Consider the following 11,940-nt stretch of genomic DNA (forward strand, 5'->3'; position numbering starts at 1 on the left):
TGAAGTTGAGTTCATTTTTGATTTGGCCAGAAGTTTTCTTTTTACTGTTATTCTTTGAAGCCTCTCAGACTGATCTCTAAAAATGATGCCGATATTCTCACCTCTGAACTCTGCGTTTGTTTCATAGTGAGTTTAAACAACCAGTTGGTTTTTTTTTTTTTATTTCAGGCCTGGAGAACTGACAGCGTGTGCTCACACGTTTAAACTCACCGAGGAACTCCCTGAACAAAGCAGGGAGGGGATGTTTGTGGCTTTGCCGTGCCAAAAGGTCTGTTTGTGTCCTCATTCGTCTGTCTGTTAGCAAAATATCGTAAACCACTGGGACAAATTCTTATGAGAAACTCTCAGAAAGTAACCCTTGGGCGAACATCTACAGCTGAATACTTTTTGGAGAAAATGACAACAACTCGGAGAGTTGTGCAGATATTCAGCTACAGTTGGGTGTGGTAGTAGCTGAGAGTCGTTCGCCACACATACGATTGAGATCCTGCTTCATTTTATTTTCAATTTATGACCCAAACGGCTCCAACTACAACAATCATTTCTGAACAAGATGATCTCAGTGCAGCAGCGGGGGATACAGGATTCATTTCTTCAAGGAGTGATGTGTTTTTAATTATTTCTGCTTTGATAATCACCACATGATCCTAAAAAAACACCTTTTTAAATGAAAAAGAAACTGAAAACATTTTGTCAGGAGAGCCACTATTAGCTTCTTATTTAGCCTTGAGGCTACTTTCAGCTTTTTGCTCCTTTAACTTTCGGCCAGTGTTTGGATCATTGAGCTTTTAGTTGTTCAGCATTCAGCATTCACTTTTTCACAGATCTTGAGTAAAGTAAGTTGTGCAGCTAACGTGTCATGGCTGTAAATCACATCAGAAGCAAAGTTAGCATTCAGCTGAGGGCTAACTGCTCAGGTATCTGTGGCTCTCTTTCTCATCTAAAAATGACACAAAACCTATGAAATCACAGTTTTAGTAACAAAGTTATAAAAAAATATTATTAGGGACAATGCTACCATTCTTTTATCATAACAAAATAAACCAAAATGATCTTTTCTTCCAGACTTTCCTTCAACATTTTATCACTGTATTTTATTCTCCTCATCCACCTGAGTTCCAACTTTCAAATAAATTCATTTTGCAACTCCCCGTTTTCTCACCAACAGCCACAGAGGAAACCCAGGTGTGAAAAACAGCAACCTGGCGCCCCCTCAGCCAATAAAAAGTCTTCTTGCTCTCATCCGGTTTGACACTCTGCTTTTGTTCTTAAAAGACTAAACTCCATCCCTTCTCATCTGATTCACGCATGCAGCAGATAAAACACCTCAGATAAAGGTGAGTGTGCTCCTCGTGCAATATTCTCAAATTGAACTTAAAAACCTTTTCAAATACCACCTCTTTTATAAGAAGTTATTGCAAAACTATCATAAGAAAACGAATGCAATTCAGAATATTTGTTTAAATATGAAAAAAAAAAAATCTATCTGTGCCTTCTGTTTAAAAAATAAATTCAAACATTTGTTTTTATGTGTCTGTAAGACAGTGTCATAATGAAATTAGAAGCAGAAACATGAATTTAAAAATGTAAATACTAAATAAAAGGAGACCAAGTACACAGCCTTGGAGGACGCCTGAAACAATGTGTGAGTTGTTACAGGTATATGATGTTTTATTAACCTAAATTTAGTTATTTTAAATACCTCGCTGTAACCACATCGTTTTTAAACACAAATTCTGCCAAATAAAGTCTGAAAGGGAACATAAAGAAGAAAAACATAAAAAATGAGCCATGAAAACACTGTTTTAGTCGTTGATCTGCACCACAGACGTTCTGACTTTAAACAAGCACTTCAAAATTAAAAAATAAGATTATATTTTTTTAAAGCAGCAACACTATAGCAGCTAAATTTTTAGTTTGGAGAAATATTTTATTCCCAGATCTGTATAGAATTGAAATAAAAAACCTCTGATTAGAGGAAAATAAAGATGAAACAAAAGAACTATTAATTTTATTTAAAAGGCAAATAAATAAATAGTTCTTTTGCCAACTTAATGCAAAAGTAATGCATTGCAAAAACAAACTAACAAACAAAATAATAGCAGTTTAGAACATTGGTGCCCAAAGTTGGGGTCCAGATCCCACTGTGGGTCATGGAACACCAAGCAGAGGTCCTTAAATAACCTCCAGATATCGACCAACATTTTAAGATTTAAAAGCAGTGGTCATAAATGAATAAATAATATATTATATATATATATAATCATTAAGACAGTTTGTGTTGTTGGTATGCCATTTTTAAAATAAGGTTATTAGTTTGTATAGATGGAGCCAAAGCCTTTGTTGAAATCAGGTTTGTGAACTTCTGGTTTAGGTAAAACAAAAAGGTTTTTTATGCTGTTAACAGCTTCTTTTGCTGATTTAAAATGCTTCTTTTTCAGTTTACGTCCATCGCAGCTGCAACATGTTCCTGGTACATATCTGTGCCGGCCTTCTTCTGTCCTTCCCTCTGTGCACGTATCAGTCGTGCACAGTCGGGACACCCAAACAGTGTCTGGAAGCAGACTTTGCTCCGGGTTCCAATTTAGCCGGCGAAGGCTTCGACATCACCAAAATGGAGCGCAAAGGAGCTTTCGTGCTCGACATGAATAAGTGGAAAAGTAAAGATAAAAGCTGCACCCTGTGCAGCAACCCCTACATGGAAAATAGAAAGCAGAAGCTGCCCCTGTCCGTGGTGGACTGGAGGACCAAGCAGTCCTGCAGCTCCTCAGTGTCCTCCAAGCTCTACAAATCCAGCGAGTCTCTGGTCAGCTCCAGCTCCTCCTCGGTGGAGAACAACTGGAAAGTCAGTTTGAAGTTTGAAACTGCAAAAGTCGGCGCCTCGCTGATGTTGGCAGGAACCCACTCCAAACTGGCTGAGTACTCCATGGCAAAAACAAAGAACGACAAGTTCAGCTTCGCAAGCCTCAGCATGTCCTGCGAGTTCTACAGGTGGGAAGATGAGGCCTTTTTTCTGCACACATTCCTCTGTTCGTGTTAAGTAAAGACTAGGGGTGTAACAAGATTTTGCAAGACTAAACCCACCACCTACAAATCACTTTAAAGCCTTTGTGTGGCAGCAAAACATCCCAGGCACGAGGACTCCTGCAGCCTCTGCAGCTACGTCCTGAGAGGAAGAGTCTCTGCCACACATTTAAAACTAAATTAATTCAGAGTTTGTGGCAAAAGCTTTTCCTTAAAAATATTCTGGTCTGGTGGAATAAGTGTCTCATTGCACCTCTAGGAAAAACAATACTTTACGATACGTTTTATCGTATTTATTTTCTTATCTTTCTGTTTTACTGAAATCAGCTACGGAGTGTCCGGCTTTCCCAGGTTACACAGAGAATTCAGCCGAGCGGTGAAACGTCTTCCCGAGGTTTACAGCCCTGAAACCAAGCCGCAGTTTTACAAACTGTTTGACAACTTCGGCACCCATTACATCACCAAGGTGACGCACAGAACGATGACAGATGAACGCCTCTACCCCTCATGACTAAATGTGTTTAAATATGTGCTGCTGCAGGTGAAACTGGGGGGAGAGGTTCGGTCCGTCACCAGCATCCGTCAGTGCCAGGCCAGCCTGCAGGGGCTCAGCGTGGACGAGGTGCAGATGTGCCTCGAAGCTGAGGCGACGGCAAGCTACAGAGCCACGATAACGACTCAGACCAAACACTGCAAGAAGGACATCCAGAAGTCCGAGAGTAAATCAGCCTTCTCCAGCCTCTTCAACGACAGGTACGTACCAGAAGACAGGGTTGTTCTCTTTGTTTTAAGTAAAAATATCTCACAATATGCTGTGGTTGAAGTATGTGTTGGAGATTATCCTCAGCTACTAACACACCAAATTACAGCTCCGTATCTGTAAAAATGGCTGTGTTACAGCTGTTTTTGTTGAGGTCACTGAGCAACCGTCTTAAATGGGATTGACTCCAGAAGTTAATAAGTTGTCAATGTTCATCCAGTTATTACTTCCTGAGGGTTTTATTCAAATCCATCCAGGGGTTCATGAGATACTTTGTTCAATAAACGGGTCTCAGACTCCAAATTTTCAGTAAAGTGAGGCTTCATCGTGTCGTCTTGTTCTGTTTTAGAATAATGAAACAATTCCTCCTTTACCAGGTTTACAGAAATAAAGGGGGGCCAAACCACAGAGCCAGACCTTCTCTTCTCTGCTGATAAAAACCCGTCTGCCTATAAGGAATGGCTCAGCACGATACCCCACAATCCCGACATCATCTCGTACTCCCTGGACTCTCTGCACGAATTACTGCCGGCTGAAACCACAACGCGGCAGAACCTGCGCTCGGCCATTAGCCACTACATCCTGGAGAAAGGGCTGCTGAGGAACTGCAGCGAGCGCTGTAAGACTGGGATCAGGAGCGACTCCAGGGACTCCTGCGTGTGCCAGTGCCACAACGAAGCTGTGAACCTGGACTGCTGCCCGGCCCGTAAAGGCATGGCCTGGGTCATCGTTACGGTGCAGAGGGCCTCGGGTCTGTACGGAGACTTCTTCACTTCCACAGACGGCTACGTGAAGGTCTTCTTCAACAAGGTTGAACACCGATCTCCTGTCATCACCAACAACAACAACCCACACTGGAACATGGTCCTGGACCTCGGTCCCCAGGATCTGTCCTCAGTAAACTCTGTGAAATTTGAAGTTTGGGATCAGGACAGCGGCTGGGACGACGACCGTCTGGGTAAGTGTAACCAGGTTTTAACTGCAGGCGTGAAGTCAGAAGTCTGCAATCTGAATCACGGTAAGCTGTTCTATAAGTGGGACGTGACGTGCTCTCCGAGTCTGACCGGTGCCTCGTGCATGGACTATAAACCGTCGCCTATGGACCAAAGTCTGAGGAAGCTGTACGTGTCCCGTCATGCCCATCCCATTCCAAAGGCCATGCTGCGGGACATGGGTGTGTTTGTGAACGAGTCCAGCTCCTGGCAAAACCCGAGTCTTCCTGCCGAAGACCGAGAAAAGATGCAAAAGATGCTGAAGTAAAATTAAGACACAGGATTTATCACTGATTCAGTTTTATCTCCCGACTGTCAGCAAAAACTAACCCCTCAGTTTGGAAATAAAGAGCAAATTTAAAGGAAGAAGAGATTTTAGATCTTATGAGTTCAGGTTTTATTTCAGTTTATTGAAGGGAAGAAAAGGGAAATTAGCTTAGCTTAAAAAAATCATTAGAAATCTAAACTCACAGAGGAAATCTGCAGCTTTTATTTTGAAAAAAATTATTAAAATAATCCGTTTTCTTGTCTTTTGTTTAACAGACATCTGTAGGACTTACTGGTGTGTTTTTATATTTCTGCTTCTAGTTTGACCTGCTTTGAATGCATTTTTCTGTTTTTCATTTATAACATTTTTTTTCTGTGTAACTGCAATAATTTACTCTCTGCTGTAAAGCTTGAAGATAAAAAGAATAAAAAAAACCTTCTAATATTAAGTGTTGCTGTTTTGTCAGTGCTTTTTAAAAGTAAAACACTTTTAAATTGTTAGTGCTTGCTGCTGTAACGTCCCGTGACATCGTCTTTTAGAAGAATAACTCAAAATGTCTCCGGTCTGATCGCAGCCCACCTCGTTTTTCAGAGAAATGATTCATTTTTGTCTCTGGTTTCTGTTTGACTGGAGGTTTAGCCTGATTTTCCTTTTGTCTTCTTCGGTTTGTGGCGACCACTGACTGCTCTAATTCATGCAACCGTCACAGCATCTCTCTTTTTTTTTTTCCTGTGCTCGCTCAAAGACCACTGTCACCTCACCCCCTCACCACCTCCAGCATTTAAATTTCTGCTCGCAGCGTCAGTTTCAGACCTGCAGAGTGAACGGGCGACAGATCGGTGAGTTTTTCCTCGTGCATTCATTGTAAATTCTTTTACTTACCTGCTTAAATATACCCACCCACAAGTGGATTACTTCGTGTAATAATATATCAGAATATCTTTTTTTGTGCATCTGTTTAGTCTGAAAGCAGCAAAAAGCTGATCAGCCACAGATATGGAGCTCTGCTGGGTTAACAGACGCATCTTTGGGTCTTTTAAAAAAATAGCTATCAGTACAAGATAGTTTTCTAAAAAGATACAACTGGAAGTAATAAAAGTTAAAAAAAAAAAAGAAGAAGAAAGCATTGGAAAATCAATGCACATTTAAATTTATTCTACAAAGAGCATTATGTAAGCAATAGGAAATCCTGTTATAATGTTTTTTAAGCCTTTTAATGAAAGTTTTATTTAAGTGTGTAACAACAAAATGTTTATTTATGAGTTCTGATTGAAACATTTCTTTTTCATTACTTCAATTTAGATTTAGGTGTCCCCTCGTAATGACATGAATTTAAGATATTTTGAGTTTTGACATGTAGACGACATATAATCCCTTCAAACTGTGACGGTAAATGGGACATCACATGTGAGACATGAGTAAATGTATAGGTTTTACATGTAATCCTAGATCATTTTATGAACGAGACTTAAACTAGACTGGCCTCAGGAGCAATAAAAGAACAATCAAAGTTATCATTTCATCAAACATTTCTTATTTTTTGCTCATCCAGGAACATTTAAGGAGCGTAAAGCCTGTTCATGAAGCATTTGATAGAAAATAAGTCATTTAAGTAGAAAAACGTTTGAGCTGTCATGCAGGAGGCGAACCCAGAGCGCAGACTCATCTTTCATTAAAATAAAAGATAATCAAAAACAAAGGCTGACGTGGCAGCAAAACCAAACTGAGACACAAGACGAGCGGGACAACCGGACATGGGCCGGGTTCTAAAGCAGAGGGGAATTAGGTGAAGTGGGCACAGGTGAGTGATAATGAGGAGCAGGTGAAAAAAGATAACTGAATAAAATCAAACTTATGAAGACAATAAAAGCAATAAAGTGAATACAAAAACCGAAATCCTGACATGAGCAACAGAACCTTCTTGCTGTGAGGTAACGGCGGTAACTGCTGAGCCGCCGTGCTGCCAAGATGAGAGTGAAAACTGATAAAGAGTAAAACCGAAACAGCAAGACTTTGAAAGATTTGATCTTTTTAAAAAAAAACAAAAACAAGACTCCCACAAATGAAGCTGCATTAAATCAAAACAGAGTCTGAGGAAACGCCACCAGATGAAATCAGTTTTACTCAACTCAGATCAGAGTTTGGGACAAAAACTGATGTTACAAAATAAAAAAAGTAACTTGGTTCACAGCAAGAGGTGATAAAAGACCTCACACATGATGCCATCTATAATAAATCATTCTCTTTACCTCAGAGGTGTCCAGTCCTGGTCCTCAGGGCCACCATCCTGCAGGTTTTCCTTGTTTCTCTGCTCCAACACACCTGATTCAGAGGTTAAATCACCTCTTCATGTTCTGCAGAAGCCTGTTAATCACCCATTGATTCAAATCAGGTGTGTTGGAGCAGAGAAACAAGGAAACCTAAACTAACTAACCCTCCTTGAAGGAATGCATATCGCCCGCCGCCCTTCATGGTAGACTTTCAGACTGAGAAGGGACAGAGCTGTAGATGTTTGGGTCAAACCTTGAAAATATTATGTGCCGGATCGCGACATGACCCTCAGCTACTACCACATCAGATTTTATCTCAGTATCTGTAAAATTACCTGAGTTGTAGCCATGAGCTGGCTGTGGTGGACATCTTGAACTGGGCCAAACTCTCAGAAGAGACCACAACAAGTCTGAGCTCAGGATCTGTAAAATCCACTGTTTTCTGAGGTCAGTTAGCTGTGAGTTGAACTGAATCGTCTCCAGAACGTAATCAGATGTAGATCCAGTGAATGTTTCCTTAACGAGTCGTTAGATATTTTTAGATAGTTCTGCTAAAAGACAAACAGAGTCGACTCCAAAGAGACGAGAAACAGATTTTGTACAAACAGTTAAAATATGTTTTGGGGATTACTCTTAGCTCCATCCACACCAAATCTTAGGTCAGTATCTGTGAAATTGGGTGAGTTAAAGTCATTTTTGTGTTTTTTAGAATAGTTAGATTTGGTGGCCATCTTGAATAGACTTGAATAGACTCATTGTGTCGCTTTTCTTTTCTTTCCCAGCATCTCTCCACCCTCCAAATTAACAGCAACATGTTCCTGTTGAGTTTTTTCGTCTGTGCCGGCCTTCTTCTGTCCTTCCCTCTGTGCACGTATCAGTCGTGCACAGATGGGACACCCAAACAGTGTCTGGAAGCAGACTTTGCTCCGGGTTCCAATTTAGCCGGCGAAGGCTTCGACATCACCAAAATGGAGCGCAAAGGAGCTTTCGTGCTCGACATGAATAAGTGGAAAAGTAAAGATAAAAGCTGCACCCTGTGCAGCAACCCCTACATGGAAAACAGAAAGCAGAAGCTGCCCCTGTCCGTGGTGGACTGGAGGACCAAGCAGTCCTGCAGCTCCTCAGTGTCCTCCAAGCTCTACAAATCCAGCGAGTCTCTGGTCAGCTCCAGCTCCTCCTCGGTGGAGAACAACTGGAAGACAGATCTGAGTGTTGAAACGGCAGACAAAAGTGGAACAGTGATGTTGGCAGGAACCCACTCCAAACTGGCCGAGTACTCCATGGAGAAAACAAAGAACGACAAGTTCAGCTTCGCAACTACCGGCATGTCCTGTGAGTTCTACAGGTAAGATTCTCATTAAATCTGTCTCCAAAACACAAACTGCTTAAAATACAAAACTCATTTTCAGAAAACCTCTCAAGCTTTCAAATAATACAACACTTCAATCTAAAGACTGGTTTCCAGACAGACAAATGTCCCCAAATGAAAAGCCTAGCAGTCTGTGAAGGAATGCATATCACCCACTTTGTTTAAAACCTTTGGGTACTTTTTAATTTCATCACACGTTTAGTTTACCTTGTTGTCTCTCTCTCATTTCTTTAAAAAAAAATAATTTTGGGCATCAAAATTCATCCATTGAACTTGTGTCTCCTGCGTACCAATATGACAATCAACAGAGAAACTTCTGTTTCTCTAACGTTTTACATAAATTGGGTTTGTTTCTGGTCTGTTTGTCTCTGCCGTCTCACCGGAAACAGCTACAGAGTGACCAGCTCCCCAAAGCTGCACAAAGACTTCAAAACAGCCTTGAAGAGGCTTCCCAGCGTCTACACACCGGAATACAAGAAGCGATTTTACAAACTGATCGAAAGCTTTGGCACTCATTACGTCACCAAGGTGAGCTCTGTCAGCACAGGTTAACAGCAGCAGCACAGCAGAGAGGGACGTTAGAGCTGAGTGTGTTTGTGATCCCAGGTGAAGCTGGGGGGCAGTGTGAAATCTGTGACCAGCATCAAGCAGTGCGAGGCCAGCCTGCAGGGCCTCCGAGCCGAGGAAGTCCAGATGTGTCTGGAAGCTGAGGCGTCCGCGAACGTCAAAGCTAACGTCAAAACAGAAGTCAAGCACTGCCAGAAGGAAACGGACAAGACGGAGAACAAGAAGTCCTTCTCTGACCTCTTCAATGACAGGTAAAAACACATCTTTCATGTTTGGTTTACGGCACGGGGTGAAAGATGTCGATAAAAACAGAATGCAATGATCTGCAAATCTCATAAACCCGTATTTCATTCACAGTAGAGAAACTAAGAAACTGTACAATTTTGGGGGGGGAAATAGGAAATTTTGAATGTTATGGCAGCAGCACGTCTCAGAAAGGTTGTTCCAGGGGTGACAAAAGGTTTTATGGGTAAGTGGTATGAATACGAAACAGCTGGAGGAACATTTAGTAACTAATTAGGTTAATTATCAACAGGTTAGTAAGAGGAGTGGTGATAACAAGAACATTTCAGAGGCTGAATCTGTCAGAAGGAAAGATGGGCAGAGGTTCACCAGGCTGAGAGAAACTGTCTAAAGATAGTGGAACAATTTCAGAATAATGTTCCTCAAAGGACGATTGAGAAGAATCTGAATATCTGAGGTCAAAGGTCAGGTTCTGGTTCTGGTTCTGCTCAGGAACACTGTCTGTAAACACAGCTCACCGTGCCGTCCACAAATGCTGCTTAAAGCTCTATCAGGCAAAGAAGAAGCCAGATGTGAACAGATGTGTCTCCTCTGGACCAAAGAGGAGAACTGTTCTGAGGTCAGCCTGCCTCTCTGATGGTATGGGGGTGCATTAGTCCAGGTTTTAGAACAACATCTGCTCCCATCCAGGACTGTTGAACAGACAGAATGGGACAACCTCAGGTCCAGATGTTTACAGACAGAATGGGACAACCTCAGGTCCAGATGTTTACAGACTGATCATAAAATTTCGAAATGACTCCAGAAAATGGTATAATCCTTCAGTTTCAACATTAGATGTTTCCTTTGTTCCACTGTGGATAAAATATGGGTTTGTGAGAGTTTCAAATCATTTCATTCTGTTTTTTTACATTTTCACAACTTAGGATTTCAACTCTGTCTTGGTTAAGAGTCGATTTCTTTCGCAGGTTCACTGAAATAAAAGGAGGCATCACCACAGAGCCAGACCTTCTTTTTGCTGCTCAAAAGAATCCATCAGCCTACAAAGAGTGGCTCAGCATGATCCCACAGAATCCTGACATCATTTCGTACTCGCTGGACTCGCTTCATGAGCTGCTGCCCGTCAACACTCCTGCCAGGAAGAACCTCCGCGCTGCCATCAGCCACTACATCCTGGAGAAAGGCCTGTGGAGGAACTGCAGCGCACGCTGTCAGACTGGAATCAAGAGCAACTCCAAGGATCCCTGTGTCTGCGAATGCCACAACGCTCCTGCTGTGAATTCGGACTGCTGCCCGACCCGGAAGGGCATGGCTCGGGTCGTGATCACAGTGCAGCGGGCCGAGGGTCTGTGGGGAGACCACACCACCGCCACGGACGGCTACGTGAAGGTGATCCTCCCTGAAAAGGACGAACGGCGTACTCGTGTCATCGGCAACAACAACAACCCCCACTGGAACAGCGTTATCGACCTGGGCTCCAGAGACATCTCCTCTGGAAACACGGTCCGGTTCGAGGTTTGGGATCAGGACAGCGGCTGGGACGACGACCTGCTGGGAGACTGTCAGAAAGCCCTCGTTGCCGGAGATAATGCAGACGTGTGCTCCCTGCAGCATGGCCGACTTTACATCAAACTGGAAGTCAAGTGTGCTCCAAATCTGAGCGGCGCTTCATGCACGGAGTACCAACCATCCCCCATGAGTCAAAGTCTGCAGAAGCTGTTTGTGTCCCGCCACGCCCACCCGATTCCCGAGGCCATGCTGCTGAAGATGGGCGTGTTTGTGGAGAAAACGAGCTCGCCGACAAACCAGAGTCTGATTTAACGAACCACGCACCCCTGCTTCACATGACCCAACGATCCCTCAATCTATTGGAATTTAAAACCGAGCTTTCAGCAGATTATCATCTGATTTTTCTGTCACTTCTGCAGACTTTGCACTATTTTAATCATCGAAACGTTCAGTAAAAGTACGCTTTGAGCTTTTTATCTTTATTTCCAAATACTTTCTTTGCAGAAAGTCAGTCCAGTGAAGTCATTCAGAATTCATGCTGCATTTTTGAAAATTTAATATATTTACTTTTATTTATTAAGGATGTTGAGAAAAAAGGATTAAAGCCCTTTTATTACTAATCCATTTAATTTTGTGTGTTTTATCACAGCTTTAAAATAAATTGGAGCAGTCGAACATCTGTGCAAACTGCTGTGAAAAATGAATTATTGAGGTTTTATAGAAACTCGTAAGAAAAGCATCTCTTTGGAGCTCTGAGCTCGCAGCAGAAACGTCACTCAGATGCTTTCTGCAGATTTTAGTTTCCTTTTTTTTATGTAACTCTTCTTGTGTTTCTGTGTCTAACGTTCATTAATCCCAGAGCAGCTCTGTGCATCTTTCTCCTATTTATCCAAAATAAAAGCATATCATCGGATCTGTCTGTGTTCTGTGATCTCTGT

General features: G+C 42.1%; 2 protein-coding genes across 5 annotated transcripts; both read left to right on the plus strand.

Moving 5' to 3' along the window:
* Positions 1-1,179: 1,179 nt before the first annotated feature.
* On the plus strand, positions 1,180-5,492 carry LOC108237735 (perforin-1-like). 2 transcript variants are annotated; one of them, XM_037978618.1, is made up of 5 exons: positions 1,180-1,337; positions 2,442-2,991; positions 3,352-3,490; positions 3,566-3,777; positions 4,162-5,492. In XM_037978618.1, the coding sequence occupies exons 2-5, from the start codon at positions 2,465-2,467 to the stop codon at positions 5,042-5,044; spliced, it is 1,761 nt and encodes a 586-aa protein (XP_037834546.1). In that variant the 5' UTR covers positions 1,180-1,337; positions 2,442-2,464; the 3' UTR covers positions 5,045-5,492. The 2 variants fall into 2 exon arrangements, with proteins under 2 accessions (XP_037834546.1, XP_017274850.1); XM_017419361.3 differs by lacking the exon at positions 1,180-1,337 and having other exon boundaries at positions 2,334-2,991.
* A 290-nt stretch (positions 5,493-5,782) lies between these two features.
* LOC108237719 (perforin-1-like) lies at positions 5,783-11,915 on the plus strand. Of its 3 annotated transcripts, none has more exons than XM_017419344.2 (5): positions 5,783-5,883; positions 8,097-8,659; positions 9,073-9,211; positions 9,290-9,501; positions 10,462-11,915. In XM_017419344.2, exons 2-5 carry the CDS (start codon positions 8,127-8,129, stop codon positions 11,312-11,314), a joined length of 1,737 nt encoding a protein of 578 aa, XP_017274833.1. In that variant the 5' UTR covers positions 5,783-5,883; positions 8,097-8,126; the 3' UTR covers positions 11,315-11,915. The 3 variants fall into 3 exon arrangements, with proteins under 3 accessions (XP_017274833.1, XP_024862423.1, XP_024862424.1); XM_025006655.2 differs by lacking the exon at positions 5,783-5,883 and adding an exon at positions 7,468-7,993; XM_025006656.2 differs by lacking the exon at positions 5,783-5,883 and adding an exon at positions 7,468-7,973.
* The last annotated feature ends 25 nt before the right edge of the window (positions 11,916-11,940 follow it).

Source organism: Kryptolebias marmoratus, linkage group LG12 (genome assembly GCF_001649575.2).
Source record: "Kryptolebias marmoratus isolate JLee-2015 linkage group LG12, ASM164957v2, whole genome shotgun sequence".
Classification (NCBI taxonomy): Eukaryota; Metazoa; Chordata; class Actinopteri; order Cyprinodontiformes; family Rivulidae; genus Kryptolebias; species Kryptolebias marmoratus.